This window comes from Corvus hawaiiensis, chromosome 9, assembly GCF_020740725.1.
Source record: "Corvus hawaiiensis isolate bCorHaw1 chromosome 9, bCorHaw1.pri.cur, whole genome shotgun sequence".
Classification (NCBI taxonomy): Eukaryota; Metazoa; Chordata; class Aves; order Passeriformes; family Corvidae; genus Corvus; species Corvus hawaiiensis.
The window spans coordinates 9,491,094-9,510,067 of NC_063221.1; the positions used below are offsets into that span (position 1 = coordinate 9,491,094).

The 18,974-nt window shown below is 40.4% G+C and overlaps 2 protein-coding genes across 2 annotated transcripts in view; one reads left to right on the forward strand and one right to left on the reverse strand.

The window, feature by feature from the left end:
- Positions 1–18,974, forward strand: part of CDC73 (cell division cycle 73) — a 101,732-nt gene that overhangs the window by 48,109 nt on the left and 34,649 nt on the right. The window lies entirely within an intron of this gene.
- Positions 6,174–14,414, reverse strand: B3GALT2 (beta-1,3-galactosyltransferase 2). Its single transcript, XM_048312473.1, has 2 exons — positions 13,812–14,414; positions 6,174–9,013 (listed from the first exon to the last, which is right to left on the reverse strand). Exon 2 carries the CDS (start codon positions 8,874–8,876, stop codon positions 7,608–7,610), a length of 1,269 nt encoding a protein of 422 aa, XP_048168430.1. The 5' UTR covers positions 8,877–9,013; positions 13,812–14,414; the 3' UTR covers positions 6,174–7,607.

Here is an 18,974-nt window from a genome sequence, read left to right on the forward strand (position 1 = left end):
ATTAACATTAATGAAAGCTGGATCTCTGAAGTTGTTTGCAGCATCCATTTCTCAACTGAATTTTGGTTAGAAAGAAAATCATACCTTTGATGGATGTAGCAAACAAATTTGCCTGCTTTTTAAAAAGGGGATAGTTCACAGCTGGATAGTAGGAAGTAGTGACTACAGCTTTTAACTCTGAATAAATTTCAATTTATGTAAGTAAAAGACTTGTGATTATCTATCATTGTTGCCCTAATTATTTTTTTTGCCATTTTGAGAATTCAGGGAAAAGATTAGGTTGTTTAATTAATGCGGGTAACTTCCAAAATTGTTAAACCATGTCAAATTTGATCAAATAATAGATGTAAACTGCTGCATCAGGTCTTAAAAAATCATTTCAGATTTGGAAGACAGAATTTTGTCATGACATAAATAGAGGTCTTACTGAAAATACTTTTCTGTTCAAGATACATCTATATATGAACAACGTGATTTCTGTGGGTTTGTTGCATTTTGGCTGGGTTTTTTTTTTTTCCCTTTGGTATGCCTCACTACGGGTACAGCATAAGCTTTGTAATTTGCTTTTTGGGCAATAGAGGTGCTAGTTGTTCCCTCAGGTATAGATGAGATATTTACCTTTATTTTAGAGTCTCAAGTAACCTTAAGACTACCTCTGAATTGTTGTGTCATTTCTTTACATTTTTGGGACATAAAATTGTTACCCTTTTCTGCACTAAAAACCAGTCAATAAAATACAATATTTTAAATTATTTAAAGATGATACAATGGGAAATTGATTCTCTTCATTCAGAAGGCTGGATAATTGAGCTGAATTTTTATGGCTGCAAAAATCGATGTCTAGGTGGACTTTGGAAGAATGCCTATAAAAAGACTGGCATTTACATTAAGTGGCAGCATTAAATTTTTGACTGAGTCACAGATGGTGCTTTCCAGTGTTTCATTTTTTGTTTTATCATCTTGTATAAACCTATGTTAGGGCAAAACAGGTTTAAAATGTGACGTAAATTGATGCTTCTTTTGACAGTGATGACAGTGACACACAAATCCTGAATGAAACCTGCAAGATTGTAGGTTATTCTTATTCTCAAAATAGTTCTTAGGTCTCAGCTTGTTTAAATGCAGGCTATGCTAAATATTTAGGAAAGGCAGTGAGTAAGGTTTTAGTTTCCTTTGGTGTCTTGTCTGGTATTTTATTAACAAAGGATTTCTTGTGGCAGTTGGTTTTTCTCAATTTAAACTTTGAGCCTTACTGAGATGTGGGAACACTTGGCCTTTCCACAGGAAAAGATGTGGTGGGGTTGTGGTTTTTCAAGAGTATGGAGGGATTTGGTGGTTTTAGGATGGCATGGATGTTTTTAATTTTTAATTTAATATAAAACTTTAAAAAGTGTTAACAGCAAAAGAACGGGGAATACTTTACCTTCTGAAGACTTTCTTGTGTTGAAAAGATTCCTCACTTAGATCCTTGCAAGCATGACTGTTTCCTCTGAAATCTGAATTTTTGTCACCTTGGGAAATTTTTAAAGATTTCACACTGTTTTCAGTATCTTAATCTTTTTTAGTTGAATATGTTGCAAGACATTATCAAAGCTGGTATCCTTGAAATGTTAAGATGACAAACGTGTTTCACACACTTCACTTTTTAATGAGGTAAAGAAAAAGAGACTTCTCCATTATGCCCACACTGAGCATCTGGGAGATCAGAGCGAGTGGTTCCCAGAATATTCATATCAAACAGTTGAAAAATGCCACTTAATATTAGCTAAAGCTAAATGGGCTAATAGGAGGCGGAGGCATTGCTGTGATGCCCTTGTTCTCAGAGCACACAGTGTATTCCTCAGTGCACTTTGGCCTCTACTGAGGTAGAGCAGCTTGCAGTGTTTTGTAATTGAAAAAAGTGTATATTGGTTACAAACTGAAAAAGATTGTATAAAAACGCCTGTTTCTTCCTCATTGTCTTTTCTTGAGCAAATGACATCTTGAAGGTCAGCCACAATTCAATCCACCCTTCAGAAGGTGGGTTTTTTTCCTCCAGCCTTCCCAGGCAAATGAAAACCCTTTGAGAAAAATCCCATCAAAGACTTCAGCAGTCTTGACTTCTCCACTCTGCACACCGACTGTGCGCAACTTCAGCATTCGAATGGAAACCTTTGAGAGTGCATAAAGCTTTAAGCCATGAGTACTCCCTGAGCTGAAGGGACTTCTTTTTTTTCCCTTTTTTTTTTCTTTTTTGAGTGGTAATTCAAGGTTACTGTCTCGGTCAGAACATGTTGACCAAAAGCAGTCTTGAGAAAAATGTAGGGAACGGTTCGTACCCTGTGGTTATAGAGCAGTTAGCTCATGAACCAAAATGCATCATTACTATCATTCAGTTAGTGTTATCAGGAAAGCTGTCAGATTTAAATGCTTAAGAGAGCTCTTGTAACTGTTACCATGGCAATATCAGAACAGCAATGTGGTAGTTTTCATCCATATCCTATGTTCAGCTAAACTCCTTTGCAGTCTTTTAGCTGTGAAAGGAAGGTACCATATTGTACCAGGCTCTGTTTCTTTTGAGCTAACCTGGAACAAATGAAGGCTGAAATTAACTCTTTGTGTGAAGATTAAATACAAATCCTAGGCAAAAGTGATCTAATTTGCTTTGCTCTTGGTTTGCCTGGGTACTATGTGTAAAGTATTCTCTGTGGAGATACTGATCTGCTGTTTATGCCATCATGTCATGACTTGGAATTTGGTTCAGGTCTTAATAAAACACATGCACTAAAATTTTGTTAGAAGAATGGATTTACCTCATAGGTTCCTATGTTCAAGTGCAGAAATGTAAACACTTATGACTGGAATTCCAGATCCTGCTTTCTAATTTGGCCTCACTTTTGTAATGTTTTTCCTTGCCACTGAGCCTGCCCTGTATTTCCAACCTGTATGGTGTTGATCAGCTGCTGCATTTTTAGTTTCGCTCTTCTGTTTTCTGACATTCAAGCTCCTTTTTCACTGACTTGCTGAAAGTTGTTTTCCAGAGCCCTCCCCCAGCCTCCTGCCCCGGAAAGCCTTTGATTCACTCTTGGTACAAAGCAGAGCCCACGTTCTGTCCTTGCTGACCTACATTTGCACAGTGCAGCATTTCAGAGCTGGCCATGCAGCTTCCCTGCCTCCCTCCTTCCCCTGGGTGCCCACGGAGTGCCTGGGCTTGGGAAGCAGTGCTGGAGATGGGATCTGTGGGAATAACAGCCAGTGCCATGTTCAGTGGTGTGTTCTGCAAGGGGGATGAGACTGTGCCTCCAGTCACATCCTGCTTTGGAAGGACAATCTGACATGGAAAGGACAATATTGCTCTTCATTGAGACGTGTGGTTCTCACAGTGTGACTGAGTGATTGTCCAATATTTATTTATTTGTGCTATTTGACAGCATAAGAGGGACTGAGAAATGGCATTTAAAATTGGGAAAATATGGCAACGAGTGATGTTTCTGCAAATCAGTTACAAGCCTGTTCTTCCCAAAAGCACAAATGGAAGAAGTAGTAGCTTCTATATTAGCATCTTCCCTCTCCCTTTCATCTCCTCCTAGGACGTTTCCATGCATTGCAATGAGCATTCATTCAAGAGAAAAGATTTTCTTGCCCTCTGGGATTATGTAGGTATTTTAGATTGGAGTGTGATTGGGGACTGCGTTAACATATCAGGAAAATTAGTGGGAAGGGGGAGGCAGTCTAAAGTAATGGCCTCTAGGTGCTTCCCTCCCCTCCAGTGCCTGATTCAGCCGGGGCTTGGAGACAGTTGATGCATGTCTTAACATGTTGATATATTCTGAAAATACTTTGTAAATGAGGACTGACATGTTTTGTATTACTGCACTGCAAAGAAAAGCAGATTCTAAATTGCTGTTCTAGTAAGGTTAACCTGAAAGGCAGTCTGTCTCATCTCTTCTAGATCACTGCCATCCCATAATTTGAGTTTATAAATTTAAGTGAAGATCTTAGTGGGCACTGAATTTTCTCTCAGAACAAGCCACTGAGGCTTGGAAGTACCTTGACATGTAATTTTTTAAATTTAGAACAGACTGTGAACTTTACCCATGAAAGATCTCTCAGTGACAGGGGATGGGATCAGTTCTACTACAGCAAAAGCTGCAGTCGTGCATTTTCCATTCTTAATTCTATTGGTGTGGGATGTGCAAATAACTCATACCACTGATGTAACTGGAGACATGAAAGGAACAGTTCTGTTGTTGAATAACAACTTTTTTTTGGTGGGACTTAATTTTGGTCCTATAGTATCAATGTGTAAATCTTTATAATAGTTGAAAGTTAAATAAATACGGGGAAATGATGGTATTCCAATTTCTGATTTTTGTTACCAGGCCAGCTTTTCTGAGAATTTTCTTTGCCATAATGAGGGTACTGATGATGTCACAATTTTTTTCTCCCATCATAAGTTTTGAGCCATTATGATTTTTTATATTTGTTTTCAACCTGAAGCAGACATACAGAGAAGTAAAAACATTTAAAGCAAATATTATACAAACTCTTGTACTTCTATATTCAATGAATAGTCATATCTTTTATCCCTTTTTTTTACTGCATTGCAGACAAATTAGAGTTTTAGCTATAAGTTTGTATCTTATTGCTAATCAAAAATGCATTTTTTTCTTGCTGTATGGGGAAAGGAAGTGAGAGAACTTGTCCAAGCTTTTAATGATATAAATAATTATTGCACTATTGTTAACATGAACTGTTTTTATATTCTAGTAGAGTGAGCAAATAGCTTAAACACAAGCTAGAAAACAGTAAAACATTCAGAGAAAGGAATGTAGAGCTTTCATTCTATAATTGCATATTTCATCACACAAAATGATTCCCTTTTGTTACTGAAAGCTTTGCAACAAACTGTGCAAGAAAACAGTACTTGGATGCAAATGTTTTTAGTCGCCTTTGACCATCTTGATAAGAATGCAAATATGTTTATAGGGTAGTTTCAACTTATACCCAAACACTAATGCAAATTAAAAATCATGTCGGGCCCTTCAAAGGGCATTCAGAATGGCTTTTTATTTAGCATCTGATGCTCCTCACTAGTCCTGTAAGTAGCAGGAGGTTTGGTATGCTGAACTCGTGGGCATCATGCCGTGGTTCTGCCAAGCTCGGGCAGATCAGCATCGTGCAGGAGCTCCAAAGCCCAGCACCCGAGAGGTGGTTTGGCTGCCAAACTTGATGGTTCCAGTGCCAAACTATTTAAGGTTTAGTATTAACCTCTTGGACTACACTCAGGAGCCAGGAACAGCATTCAAGACTAGCCAGAGTTGGTAAAATCGAGTACAACGCAGTGGAGCTGGAAAGTGCCAAGGGCCAGGACCAGCACTGAAGTCCTCTCCAGGAGGTTGGACTGCGTCCTTGGCCAGCACTGCCTGGGGAGAGGCCACTTATGGCATTGGACATCTTCCAAAATTCAGTCCCCTGCAGCAGTAGCTGGCTTCCCACACTTGCTCTGGGGGTCTAGAGCTGGCACTGTGGTGGAGAGCCTGCCTGCAGTGACCTTCAGCCAGGTGCCTGTCAGCTGCGGCCTGCAGCAGCTGGGAGCAAGCAGCACATTGAGTGGGGAAAACTGCAGCAGGTGCTCAAAGCACACTCCCAAGCATCTGTCCAGAGCAGCTCTCTCGCATGAATGCCAATAGGCATCACGTAAACCAAGTGTATGAACTTGCAATTTAGTTGGAGAAATCTCTGCAGAAGAGTTACTACTTTTACAGGTATTTGCTTTCCCCAAATCCAGACATTATATGATTTGAGGGGTGTTGGAAATGTAGAAATGTACAATTAGCACACCTGAAACACAGCAGAGGAAAAAATATAGTGGAGGATCACCAAAAAAATGGTGTTGAGCAAATTCCCATGCCCACCTTCCATAAGAGCTGCTGGAATTGCTTCAGAGGTGCACCCAGTGCCTTGCACTCTGTTCACGTGTCAGAGTTCCTGCAGACAGACAGCCCAAGAGCTGCTGAGAGTGCTCAGTAATATGATTTGTCTTCTTATTATAGAGGAGAAAACCCTGCTGTGATCTCTGTACTGTGCATGAAAACCAGGCTTTAAGGACTAGGGAACACTACAAAAACCAAGTAATGCTAAAGCTAGAAATTTCTTTCTTCCTGAGCAGCTTTCCCAGAAAAAGTGAAATCTTAAGACCATAAATATAATCAATTTTATTAAACAATAAAAGTACATCAAAGATTTGTATTTTATCCAATTAAAAAGTCCCAGTCAAACAGAAAACTAATTGTAGTTCGATCATTTGCTGCTAAATCAGAGGTGGGTATTGCTTACCCTGGCACTGTGACAAGCAGTAAAACCTGAATTTGATACAACTCTGCTGTAACAGCTGGAAAATAAGCTTTAAAAGTTCTGTTTGTTAGAAAACTGGAAATCTGTAAATAGATTAAACCCACTTCTCCAATTTATTTTCAGTGGTACGTGTTATGACTTTAAATTGCTTAGATTTTGTTCCTGCCCATATTGCTGGCCGGAACTCTTAATCGTATTGTGACCTAGTCTTCCCCACCTATAAACTCAGGTGTGGGGCTCCATTTTCTCCAGCACATGTTTTCACTTGACTGATCCTTGGTTTTGTCAGACGGGAAAGAGCAAAACCAACACATTTGAATAGTTTTCTCTCACTTTGCACAAAATGAAACTTTGTCAAGAACGGTGCAAGACTGGAACTTAGGTTTTACATTTCTCATCAGCCTTTGAGTTACCTTGAAGTTATGTAGGGAAATTAACAGCAGATCCAATGAATTTGCATGAAGCTGCCAAGGGGAATGAATGTTACTTGGCACCAGATCTTAGGAGCTTGCCCTGTGACTTCTAGAGAATGAAGTAGCTTTCGGTCAGCTCTTTGTGGACATCTAGTTGCATCCAGAACACCACTTGCATTTCTGAAGGTGATGTACAAAGCAAGTCTTTGCAACTTTGATTTCATTTATCTCTCCTTCCAAACCAAATAAGCAAACTTCCCAAAACTGGACCTACTTCAAGGGAGTACTTTCTTAGTACTTTAGAATTTACTGGTAGTGTCTTACTAAATTGTGACATTGCTAAATGTGTTGTACATTAAAGAAGTGTATAATAATTGTCATGTGGCAATTGAAGGTAAAACTGATCTGCCCTTTGTGCATTTCCTTAGTTTTTAATTTTTCATTTTATAGTGTTTCTAGATAACAAGGAATCATTACATGGAAGAGAACTAGAGCTATGAATGCATTTCTTAAAATAAAATTTTAGTGTGGAAAATATGCTCAATTATATTTTATTGGCACATAAATCAGCAATTGTACCACCAAAGTGTGCATGCTTATTATTGCACATTAACACAGAAATCCTTATATACCATCTTTTTTTTTTTTTTTTTTTTTTAATCTCAAATTCGCTGGGAAAACCTTTTGGTTATAATTCCATAATATTCAAGAGCTATACTTTTTATTCAACTTAAAAAAATAATTTCCCGCCTGCTGGGCTGTGTGCGGGCTGTGCCCGGGGCTGCTCCGCGGTCACTGTCCATGCGTTCAGCGCTGTTATTTACAGGTGGCAGCAGGGCCGGGCGGCGGTGCCGGCCCTCAGTGCAGTCTGCGGTGGCGGTACCTGCCGGCCTTGTCCTTGGCCGCGTTGGCGCAGGCGCTGTGCTTGTTCTGCTGCAAGTGGTTCCAGTATTTGATCAGTTCGCTAGGTTGGAACTGATGGGAGGTAATTAGGTGGCTGTATTTACAGCTGGAGTAAGAAACTCGCCAGTGATTGAAGACAAACTCGTTGGGTGGGGGCATGGGGTCAATCCGCAGCTTGGCGAGACAGATCCCCACGTACACATCCTCTAAATGTAAACGTCTGATGCTTAAAGAGACCTTAAAGATTTTTTCTGCTAAGTCTCCAGAAAAAACGTAACCAGTTCCAGAGCAGAATACAGGATAACGTTCACTTGGATACAAATCAGGTGGCATATACCACTTGCTATCCTTGTTCCTATTAGGTGCATAACCTCTCATTAAATAACCTGTAAAATACTTGTGCCTCGGAGGAAGTTCTGGTTTCAGAAGCTTGTGTATTAAATATTCAGTATTGACAAACATATCACTATCAGTTTTCATAACATATGGAACATGTGGACAGTAGGTTGCAACCCAGTTCATTCCCATCAGAGTTTTAATAGTTAAATTATAGTAGGTGTCTAAGTATTCTTGTTGAATGATGTCGTGGTACTGTCTGCTTTCCTCAAGGATGGTTCGCTGGAGGTGTCCATTTACCTTGGTGCTTAAGCCCAACAAAAAAATCCGCACAATTTGGATGCCAGGTGTCATGCTCTCGTTGCCCCAGGTCTGTCGGATTGCTTGTCTGGCCTCCACCTGGCCTGGCTCTGCAGCTATAAGCAGTATTAGGAAAGGGGTCTTTTCCTGGCACTTGTCAGGTTCGTTGATGATGTATTTGAAATGATAGGAAGTTGGATGCCCAGTGCCTTTCTCGTTGTAAATACTTCCATTGGCACTGAGGGTGTTTTCCAAACCGGTTACTCCCTGTGGGGACAGATCCGTGTTGTTGGGGTTGGTGACTGTCTGAGGCCTGAGTGTCTGAGGCACAGCATCTCTCCACATGTTCCTTAGAGAGCTGTGGTTGGTCTCACTTTTTGTAGATCTAAATCCTCGTATGGTGTAAGCCATGGGGTTTTCTCTGAATCCAGCCTTGCCTGGCAGCCAGTCGTGATGGTTAAAGAACAGAAACATGGCAAAAAGAAACACCAGAGAGACCAGGCCAATGAGATGGGTGCGAAACAGAGACCTTTTGGTATTCCAGGTCATCTTTGCCAAGCAGCAGTGTCGTCTTCTCCACTGAAGCATGTTTGTAAGGATCCAGTGATGGGATATGAGACAATGCCCAAGCACAAGGCTTTTCCAATTGGTTTAGAATCCACTGCTATTCTTTGGTATTCATTTTCCTTTGTTCATGTTGAGCAGTTGTCTGCAAATGGCTCACTCTGCAAAGAGTAAAAAAAAAAATCAGAAATCGTTCATTTTACACACGCATAACATAAAAGGTTACAAATAGAAACTAGATATAAACATAAAATTCAGTTAAATTTACTTTTTTTAAAAAACAGCCCATGTCAATGGAAATAAGATTTGATTTATGCTAAAAGCCAACCTTGTTTTATGATTTAACTTGATTTGTTAGATTTTAAAAATGCTTTTCTTCATGGTAAAAGTTTTGACAAACATCCTGGGTACCAAAGAAAAAGGAGAAAAAAAAAAATGGATCAGCAGGAAAAAGTGTGAAGCAGACGTAAATAGCTTCATATCCATGGCTCTGAAATCCTTGTAGAGGGTTTGAGAATGACTGAATGAAAAAGCCTTGCTGGCAGATGGAAGGTTTATTGGCATTAATTAAAATTGATTTGACATGCAGAGGCTAGGATGGCTCACAGTTTAAAGCCCTTTTTGCAAATGGCCATGCCTGGTGGGGGGACAGACGGCACAGGGTTGGTGATGGCAGAGCTGTGTTAGTCACAGGACACTGCCTGGTGCGTCTCCACCGGCCCCCACTGTGCAGGGAAAGTCAATGAGAAGATGCACCTGTCAAAATTAATTTTCAGGGTCCAGTAAGCTCACTGCACAGCCCTTAGATGCTAGTGCAGGATAACGTTCCCAGTCACCTTTCAGGCACCTTTCACCTTGTTCTCTGCATTGGAGGAAAACATTGAGTGGAACACTGGGCTGTGGTGCCAGGCTCAGAAGCAGCTGGATTAAAATTAAGCTCTTGATTTTTAGTATGCAGAGATCTTGGGTAGTGATCATGATACCTGGAAATAAAATTGCTCAGGACTAAGTTTCTGGCCAGCTATCTGATGATCATGATTCTGGTTTGGGGTTTTTTTTCTTCTATAAAAGTATGTGTAACTACTGTCCTTCTTACAGCAGTCAGAAATTTCAAGTATTCCGACCAGCAGCTGTAGCTGTAGGAAAAAGTGCCAAAGTAGTCTGTGCTTCATTTTTTCTTAAATTTTTGTTCATATTCAGGAACAGAGTCAATATGGCAGCTTCATGATGCTGCATATTAAAAGCTGATCACATCATCTCGTAAATGAACCTTTCACTGCACAGTAGCGATTCGTTTGCAATTTTCAATTTGCTCTAATTTATTCCTGGGCCCTAGGGTTTTGTATAGGAAAAAGGATGACAGATGAACAAGAGTCCATAGAAAATGCTGTTTCCAATAGAAATATGTAATTTATTAATTGCTTTGCTATCTTCTTAAACAAATATTTGCATTAATTTGTGCATTTAAAAACTAAGTGATACGTTTCATGGGAAATTACAGGGTTTAACGTTGTAAGGAAGTATTTTGAGATGTCAATCGAATAATAGAATATTAAGTTGTATGTGTGTGATACAACATCCAGGCTGCCCTATTCACGAAAGGGAATATTTGCATTTCGGAAGGGTGGGGAGAGGGGTATAACTGCTGTTTATTTTACTTACTTACCTTTGCAACACCCTCCGGAGCGAGCGGAAGGATGCCTCGCGCCCGGGCCGCCGCCTCAGCGACCCCCGCCAGGGGGCGACGCTGCGCGGCGATTGTGACGCGAGAAGGGCGCGCGCGCCGCGATCCTTCGGGAACACGCGAGCGGGGCCCGGGAACACGCGAGCGGGGCCCGGGAACACGCGAGCGGGGCCCGGGAACACCCGAGCCGGGCCCGGGAACACCCGAACGGCGCCTCTTGTGCGGCCCATTGCACTTCAGGTGCTTTCATGCGTTTGGTTTTAAAGCTTGCTGAAAGTATCTCTGATTTTGTTATTTAACTGTTCGGGGCTGATGCCACTTCCCGGACGCTCAGCTGCCTCTCTAAAAATCATAAACGCGTGTGTCTGAACTGTAGTTCAGGAATTAACCTGACACTCCACACTTGAGCTGCTTTAACTCGAGTGTTGTCCACATGTAAAAGAAGATACGCCCCAAATGTGCAAGGCTCGTGTTTATCTGGCCACTCGCACCTGCTTTTGCCTGCTGGAAAAACAGAAGCCTCCCTCAAAACTCGTAATTCTTAGTTTGTCTGCAGTGTGCAGTGAGCTGTAAGTGAACACGCAGCTATTCGGGAATATCTGTGCATAAGCAAACATAAACGTCACTTCAAAGGATAGCCCAGATGTCGGGGAAGTTAATTGTTTGATGGCAAATTGGAGGGCAGCAGTGGAAATGTTTGATTAATTATCGTTCCAGTGCATGCGTCCACAATTTAGGAAGAAAATCAAAGCCAGAATTTCATGAATGTGGAGTAGCAGCTAGAACTCAGAACAATATTGTCACACTGAATGGTTCCACTTATAAAACTACAGTCATTAGATGGAAATACTTCAGCAAAAGTGCCCTGCACTACTAATCTCTGTATAATTTTTAAGTGAGGTAGTGTTTTGTTGAGCAGCTACTTCGATAAGGCAATAGGCAAAAATGAGAATCTTAAGTTACATAAATATTTCTGAAAACTGAAAGCTGTTTGCAGGTGCTGTGTTTCCCTGATGCACTGAGGAAGTGTCCCAGCAAAGGCAGCTACAATGGCCGAAGCTTTTTTTTATTAGGCTGTATGCTCACATAGTGCACACGAAATAAGTTTTACAGTGAGGGGCAGAACTAGAATCAGAAGACATTTTAAGAGAGTCATATTTCCTTGATTTTTCAGCGTAGGAGTGTCTTAGAAAATCTGTCTCTGTTTGCCCTTTAGAAAGGCGTTTTATGAATAGGGGATGCACCCACACCTATTTTTCAGCTTCATAAAGCTATTGACTGAAAAACCCCGAGTAACTTGGGCTCATTTTCTTTGCAGTTTGTGTGTAAAACATTTCAAAATACACAGTGGGGTATTTAGCACTGAAAATACAGCAACAACAATTGCACATTAAAAAAAAATAGTACATGCTAGGGTGCTTTGTTTAAACAGGATGTAAAAAACTGTCAATAGATATTAAGCCCACCATCGAAGAGTATAATAAAAGTATTATTTTGTCTCACTTAAATAGGGTTAGAGCATTACTTTTTTTGTCCAAATACTTAAAATTCCATTTCACAGAATTTTATGAACAGGCACCAACTATTGACAGTAGATAAGAAAACCTAAGTACAGTAGAGGGTCTCTAGAACACTCACCTTGTCCTCTGAGAGTGTGTTGTTGCATGTAACTGCATTTTGGAGACATTATTTCTGATAATGCTCCTTCATTTTTGGCACTTGATAGTGCAGTCACTGATGCATTATCAAATGCCAAATACATAAACTGTGAATGCCTCTTGAATTTTTATTTGTGGTCTGTGCTCTGCTGGTGTTTTGGTTCCTGGTACTTGTAGTTCTGCTCTATAATTACAGCTTTGCAAATTGAAGCATTCGACTTCCTATTCACACGTCTTGGATTTTCATATTTTGATTAGCTGTGTGGGCAAACTCTTAAATTAGAGGGAAGAGTTCAAAAGGCAGCCTGAGTCTGTATTCTGATGAACAGCCAGTTGCATATTGGGCCTCATTTAATGTGCCTGACTTCCCTTACAAACTCCATTAATCTTTTGCACAAAACAGTATTTGGGATAAGGTTTGATGTGCAGGTTTTTAAATGTCCGATACTAGTGTCTTACATTAGCCAGGTGTGCTTCTCCTGGAGTGTTGCCTGAAGGTACATTTTGTTGTTGTTGTTTTAAAAGTTCTGTAAAGTGACTTTATATTCTAAATGTCTCAAAACTGATTTGAAACCGGTGTCTGTTGTATGCTGTGTCCCTTGGTTTGTGAACTCTTTCCAGCTGCAGTTGTTTTATTTCACGTTGGCATTGCCTTGGGCAAAGAAAGCACATTTATATTGATATTTAATGATTTATTATAGCTAATTGGTAGATTCTGCAGATAAGCACTTTCTTTCTGTGGTGTATTGACTTGCTATAGATTTAGGTCTTAAATTTGTATTGCAATTATTCATCTTTTTGTTTGCCATTAGTGACGAAGTATTAAAATTTCAACAATAAATAGGAATGAATGGCAATTAGATGGAATGTTATTTTACAATCCAAGTTAAACAGTCAGTGTTTTCATGTTAAACAGAAATTGCAGTGATGGCAGGAGATAAGTTACGTGCTTACCATTTTGAGTGTGTAGTGTTTGAAGGTTTTCTTTTGGGATGTCAGGGAGCCTGATGTTACTTGTAAATCGTGGTGCCTGATTGCACTGCTGATGGTTTAAATCATGCCCAGTCTTTTGCCTGCTCCCAGTTTATGCTTGGCCGGTAGTGCCCTGGTGACATTTTGCTTGTGTTTGGGGGGCAGAAAAGCAGGTGTAAAAAGGGCTGAGGGGACTTTTAGGGTAATGTCTTTTGACTGCGTGGTCTGTTTTATTGGTTCAGTGCTCTCGGTATGTCACATTATGGCCATATTACCATGCTTTAAGATTACTTCAGATAAGGATTAATTCTGACCTAGTTTGAGAGGATTTCTGACTGTTTTTTCTGTATTGGAGGGCTTTGAGTTTTTAATTTCTCAGTTAAAAGCAATCATTGCAGGAGCTCCATTATCCCTTTAATCCTTCCTCTCCAGCCACACCAGCCTTGGCAGACTGTGAGCAGTGCATTTATTCAGTGTAAGGGAGTGACATTGTGCTGGGGGAGAGCAAAACCTGCTAGAATTCTTTCTCCCTGCTCAGAGACAGTGTTATCTCAGGGCGCCGCAAATTAGGAACGATCATTATCTGTAATGGCTGAAAAGGTAACAGACAAGCGAATGAATATCACACACAAGGGTTTGACATACCTTCCTTGGTCAGGCCATTTATGGTGCAGGATTATACCCACAGAAAATAGTTTGGGCACGCCATCACTTCAGCAAAAAAGATGCTCTCGACCATGCGCACATCCCCCACCAGCCCTGCTTCGTGCGACCGCTCTGCTCGGGATCCACTCTGTCCATCTGCCTGCCCGTTGCCGTGTTACCTTCCTTGCGTGGAAGTGGCGTCCTTGTCTCGGGGCTTTTTGTTCATGCTGCAGACAAAGGCACAGGAGTTGTGGCTGCTGCTGGCGCGGGGCTGGCTGGCGCTCACAGCCGCTGCATTGGGGCTCTCACATCTGGTGTCTCCCGGCTCGGACAATGCAGGGCTGTGTTCTGCTCTCCTCAGGATCCATATTTCTGGTGGAAATGTTAGCAGGGAGTGCTAGCGCGTAGTGCCTCAGTTGTCTTCAGTAATAGGATCTCCCTCTGTTCCTTCCTTCATTGTTGCTAGGCAGTAGTAGAAATGGTTTGGAGCTGTTTTAACCCGGAATTGTGGTGTATAAAATCCATCCCGTAGTTCTTCAGCTGCTGCACAGGCAGGCAGCAGTTTAAATGTGGGCTTTGACAGATGCTGTCTTCTGACAGAGCAGAATTTAACGTCACTGCTTGGCTGAATCCCACGTGATTGTTAGCATTCATTTTGACTAAATCCAAAGGCAGACAGGAAGCTGTACAGGCTCTTGCTCTTATTTGATAAATGATACATACTCAGTTCATGCACAGTGGTAGGTGATAGTATAAAAATTGTATGATCATTAAGTGAAAAATTGAGGGTTTTTACAGATTGTTTTCACTTTTCCTTGACACTGTAACTTAGGCTTTTCTAGGAGATTTTTAATGCTAGACATTCTATTCCCATACTCCAAAAGCTGTTCTGCTGTGCAAGGGAATTATAAGCATTTAAATGCCGAAGCTTGACTTAACCCATTTGGCTCTCTTGGAGTACAAATGCTTTGTGCCTTCATGCCAAAGAAAAGATAAAAATGTCTTTCTTTGCTCGTATTTCCTTTACACATGCTTACTCTTTAAAAGCTGCTTTTTGTTATTTGAGGTTATTCAATTAGGCTGAACACCACTGATGTGTAAGCATATGCTGTTAAGCTGCCTCTCTGCTGTTAATGGCTTTCTGCTATGGTACAGCCTGAAGTCTGGCGTTGCAGAGTCAGGGGCACTTCATTTCAATTATTGATGAACCTAAAATGTCTTTTGTCTGTTACAGACATACCTATATCACAGAATTTGTCTTTTTCCTAAGGAAACTTCTGTTCCTTTCCTTTCTCTCCTTTCAATGACTGACCCTTCTATGCTGAAGCATCTTATTCTATTTACTACATAAATAAAATACTACAATAGATAGCTGGGAAAATAGAGAGCTAGCAGCTTACTTACCCAGGTATTTATTAGTCACTGTGTTTGCCCACTCTGTTTTGAGAAGGTAATGACTAGCTCTTCAGGCTTTCTTTCCAGCCAAAGGGTAAAGAAACTGTAATTTATCTGGTGTGTCTGATCTGTAGGATTGGGGGTAGGCATGTCCCTTACTGGGAAATAAGGCTTCCCCAGGCAGTCAGTGTGTTTTATTATTTTAGATGCGTATGATGCTAATTTACTAGAAACGTAATCAGATTTAGATCCTCCTAACTAAATCATCTATGTACACTAACTTTCTCTATTAATTTAGTCTTGTTTGTAATGCATGCAATTCCTAACCTAATAATGATTTCCACAAATCCTTTGATCCTATCTGAGGACATTTTAGGGTCATGAGCATATTTCCTAAATAGTAATTATAAATATAAAGTGCATATCAGTAAAGAGTTTGTATCTCCTCCAGTCTAAAGAAATCAGTGTTTAAAAAATGGAGGGGAGGGGTCAGTGTGGAGGTGGAGCATGAGAAGAGGGCCTGTGTCCAGCACCGCTTACTGATCTGGGACTTCTATGAATAATTGAGAATCAGTGCACTGAGAGGTTCAATATGTGCCCAGACTACTCAATTTCCCACTTAAACACACAAAGCTTTCTTATGGCTGCCCGGTATAATACTCAGAATTTTGGATAGTCTGTTGCTGATGCACACAAAATATGCGAGAGTGTGGCCAGGAGTGCTCCCAGTTTGCTGCACTCTGGGGTGTGAGTAGGAAACCAAGTGGGTTATTCGTGTGGTAGGTGCACCCATGGGGACTTAAGCAGAAGGAAATAATGCTTTTCTCAAACATAAACATGTAAATCTGCCTCTGAATTTTGAATTTTCAGACAAGACATGTAACCTTGTATTTGGGAAACGAGTTCAAATCTCAACAGAATGGTTATTAAAATCTCCACTGTTTCAACTTAATTTATTTGCTGCTGCTTCACTGTACCTGGTGTAGCTGCTAAAGCTTGGGAGCTATAGGTAGGGTGTTTATGTACTATATTGGAAGGGGCAGAGCTGTCTTTATTTTTCTATAAATGCTCATTAGTAAATATTAAAGGTACAAAAATCCCAAGGGCTGTTTTTCTAAATAGAATCCTTTTTAAAGTAAATTTGGAAGGGAACAGACATCAGCTTCAGCTTTTAATTAAATGGTCATATCCCTTGTGTGTAGCCTGTAAAGTTCAGGCAGAGCTCTTGTCTGTTGATATGTGTAAAAAGTGTCATCCTGCCTTGTGAACAAATTGAGTATTGAATTCTTAAATATTAATGACCAATATCTTTTGTTCATTCTCTCTTTTTTTTTTTTTTTTCAAATAAGTATGATCATTCTTTGCTCATCTTAAAGAAAAGTAAGAAAAAACTTTGATTTTTATACTGCTTTCCATCTGGGAGTGACTGATGTAGCTTTAGAGACAAAGTTTCAGGAAGAATTTCCTTTTCTTGTATAGCACTTTGTTCTTTGCTGCTCTCCTATGATACTGTGTGTTTGTGGGAGTTTCAGGGGGGCAGGTCTTGCTTTGGACTGGAAAGAAATAGGAGGTGCAGATTTTGGTAATCTTGCTGGGTTGGAGGTTGGAATGAGCTTTACTTCAGCCCAATCTCAGTGCAAAGGGTCAGTGGACTGACTGCTTGTTCTCGATGCAGGGACTAATGTGTTCTGTAATGTTGCTACGGTTACATCCGAAATTAGAAGCTGCAGTGTTAGTGTTTGAGAGGCTGCCACCTATTAAGGCTCTAAGGAGTAAGTGAAAATGTACAGCCTGTGAGGAACAGGCGGAGTTACCGTGACCAGGAACAGGAGTGCTCAGCGAGTCCTGCAAAGAGACAGGGAGGAGAGGAGAGGGCTGCTCACAACACCCTGTGCACATGACAACTGGCAACTGAGCAAAATCTACCAATGCAAAACGAACTTGGGGAGGTTTGGAATATTTTCTTCAAAAAAGAAACTCTCTGTGTGGCATTTTTAGAGGGTGTCAGCAGAGTCTTGTCTAACTGGTTTTGTAATAAACTCTTAGGTTGAGCCATTCAGTAAAGTTCTGCCTTGACAACATTAGCAGAAATTCCTCAAACTAATTTGGAGTAATTGCAGCAGTCAGGCATATACTGCTTGGTAACTTCTCCCTGGTGGCACAAGCCCCATGAGAGTTTAAATACTTAAGTCATAGCTGGTATATCACTATTCCCATATGGACCGTGCTTTCTGGAAACTCCATGAATACTTTGCAATCTTCATTCCACTTTATCATAGTAAAATGCAGTATTACATCAACTGTAATGTGTTGAGAGCCTTTCAAGTGACAGTTCAGAATGATTAATGGCAACATTTTCAAGGTTGGTTATTCTTGCTTTTAAGCTCTATTTTTACCTTCTGGAAATGTGTTAATACAGAGTGTCATAAATGCTTAGTTTTAATTTTCCATGTTAAGAATTATTATGTGTATGGCCAGTGGCCATTCTCCTCTTTCCTTCAAAAATAATACTTCTCCAGTAAGTTCAGCTAGAGTGGAGACAGGGTTGGCAAATACTTGGAATTTGCTTGGCTACTTTGAGATCCTAACATGTTTCTTAGCTATCCCAGATATGTTTGTAAGTGAATGAAAAATAGCAATCTAGAAATGACCACAAGTGTCAGTATTGCCTGCCTTATTTTGCTTAGTAGATTTTCACCATTGCTTAGCTGGTAGTGAAACCCAGCTTTTACACTTGGTGCATTGTTTTATAAATGGTCAAGATTTTGTTCTCTGTTCTAATAACACCCAAGCCATAAACTTGGTGATTTCATTAATTATTGAGTGTCATAACTTTAGAACTTGAATTCAGTAATACAGATCAATCTATATAACTAGAAAAAGTTCCCAGATGTTGTGAAACATGCACGGGGTTTTATGTAGTTGATTATTGTTATGTATCATTCCGTAAGGAATATGAGCGTATCCCCAACATCACAAAGCTGTGAGAAAGGGAGAATTCTGAGTGATGTTTTCAAGTCAGGAGGGTGCTTCTGGGGAAACATTTCAAGATGATGTTCTATAATTTTAAAGCTTGTATTTTTTTATTAAGTAAACTGATCTTCTAGGTATCCAGCTAAAATTCAGTGCACACTCCTGTCACAGCTTCCTTAGAGGAACACAGGTTTGGAGTGTTTCAAAATTCACTCAAAAGGCCAAAATACAAACTGGTTTTGGTCTGCTTTGGTTCAGTTCTGGTTTTGTGTGTTACGAAAATGTATACTGTCCAGACATGTTTCTTTCTTCAATACTGTGTTGTTTGTTTTATCATATCTTCTCTTTCTTCTGATTTTCATGTCTTCCCTCAGGCTTTGCATGCAATTATTGCTGATCTCAAGTGCTAAATGCAGATTTTATTCTTCCAGGGGATGGACAACATAATTTCATTTGTATTGTGCAGGATTCTTGGTTGTGTGGTTCTCCCCTGATGAACTGGCAAGCCAGTGCCAGCAGTAATATTTTCTGCCTGTCACAAGTGTTGCTTTTGCATTCTGAGAAGAGCAGGGACTTTATGAAGCTTTGATTCAGCACAGCAGGGGAGAGGAGGCCAAGCAGCTGAAGTACCAAACATTCACAGGCAGTTTAAAGGACGACAGTGGGAAATGGGCTGGTGTTTTCCCCCTTACCTCATTCTTGTTTCATCCACCTGCCTCTGCACTTTGTGATCAAGGTACCCCTAATACCCACCCTCACATCCCCAGCATGAGAATTAGAAATAGAAACTCCAAT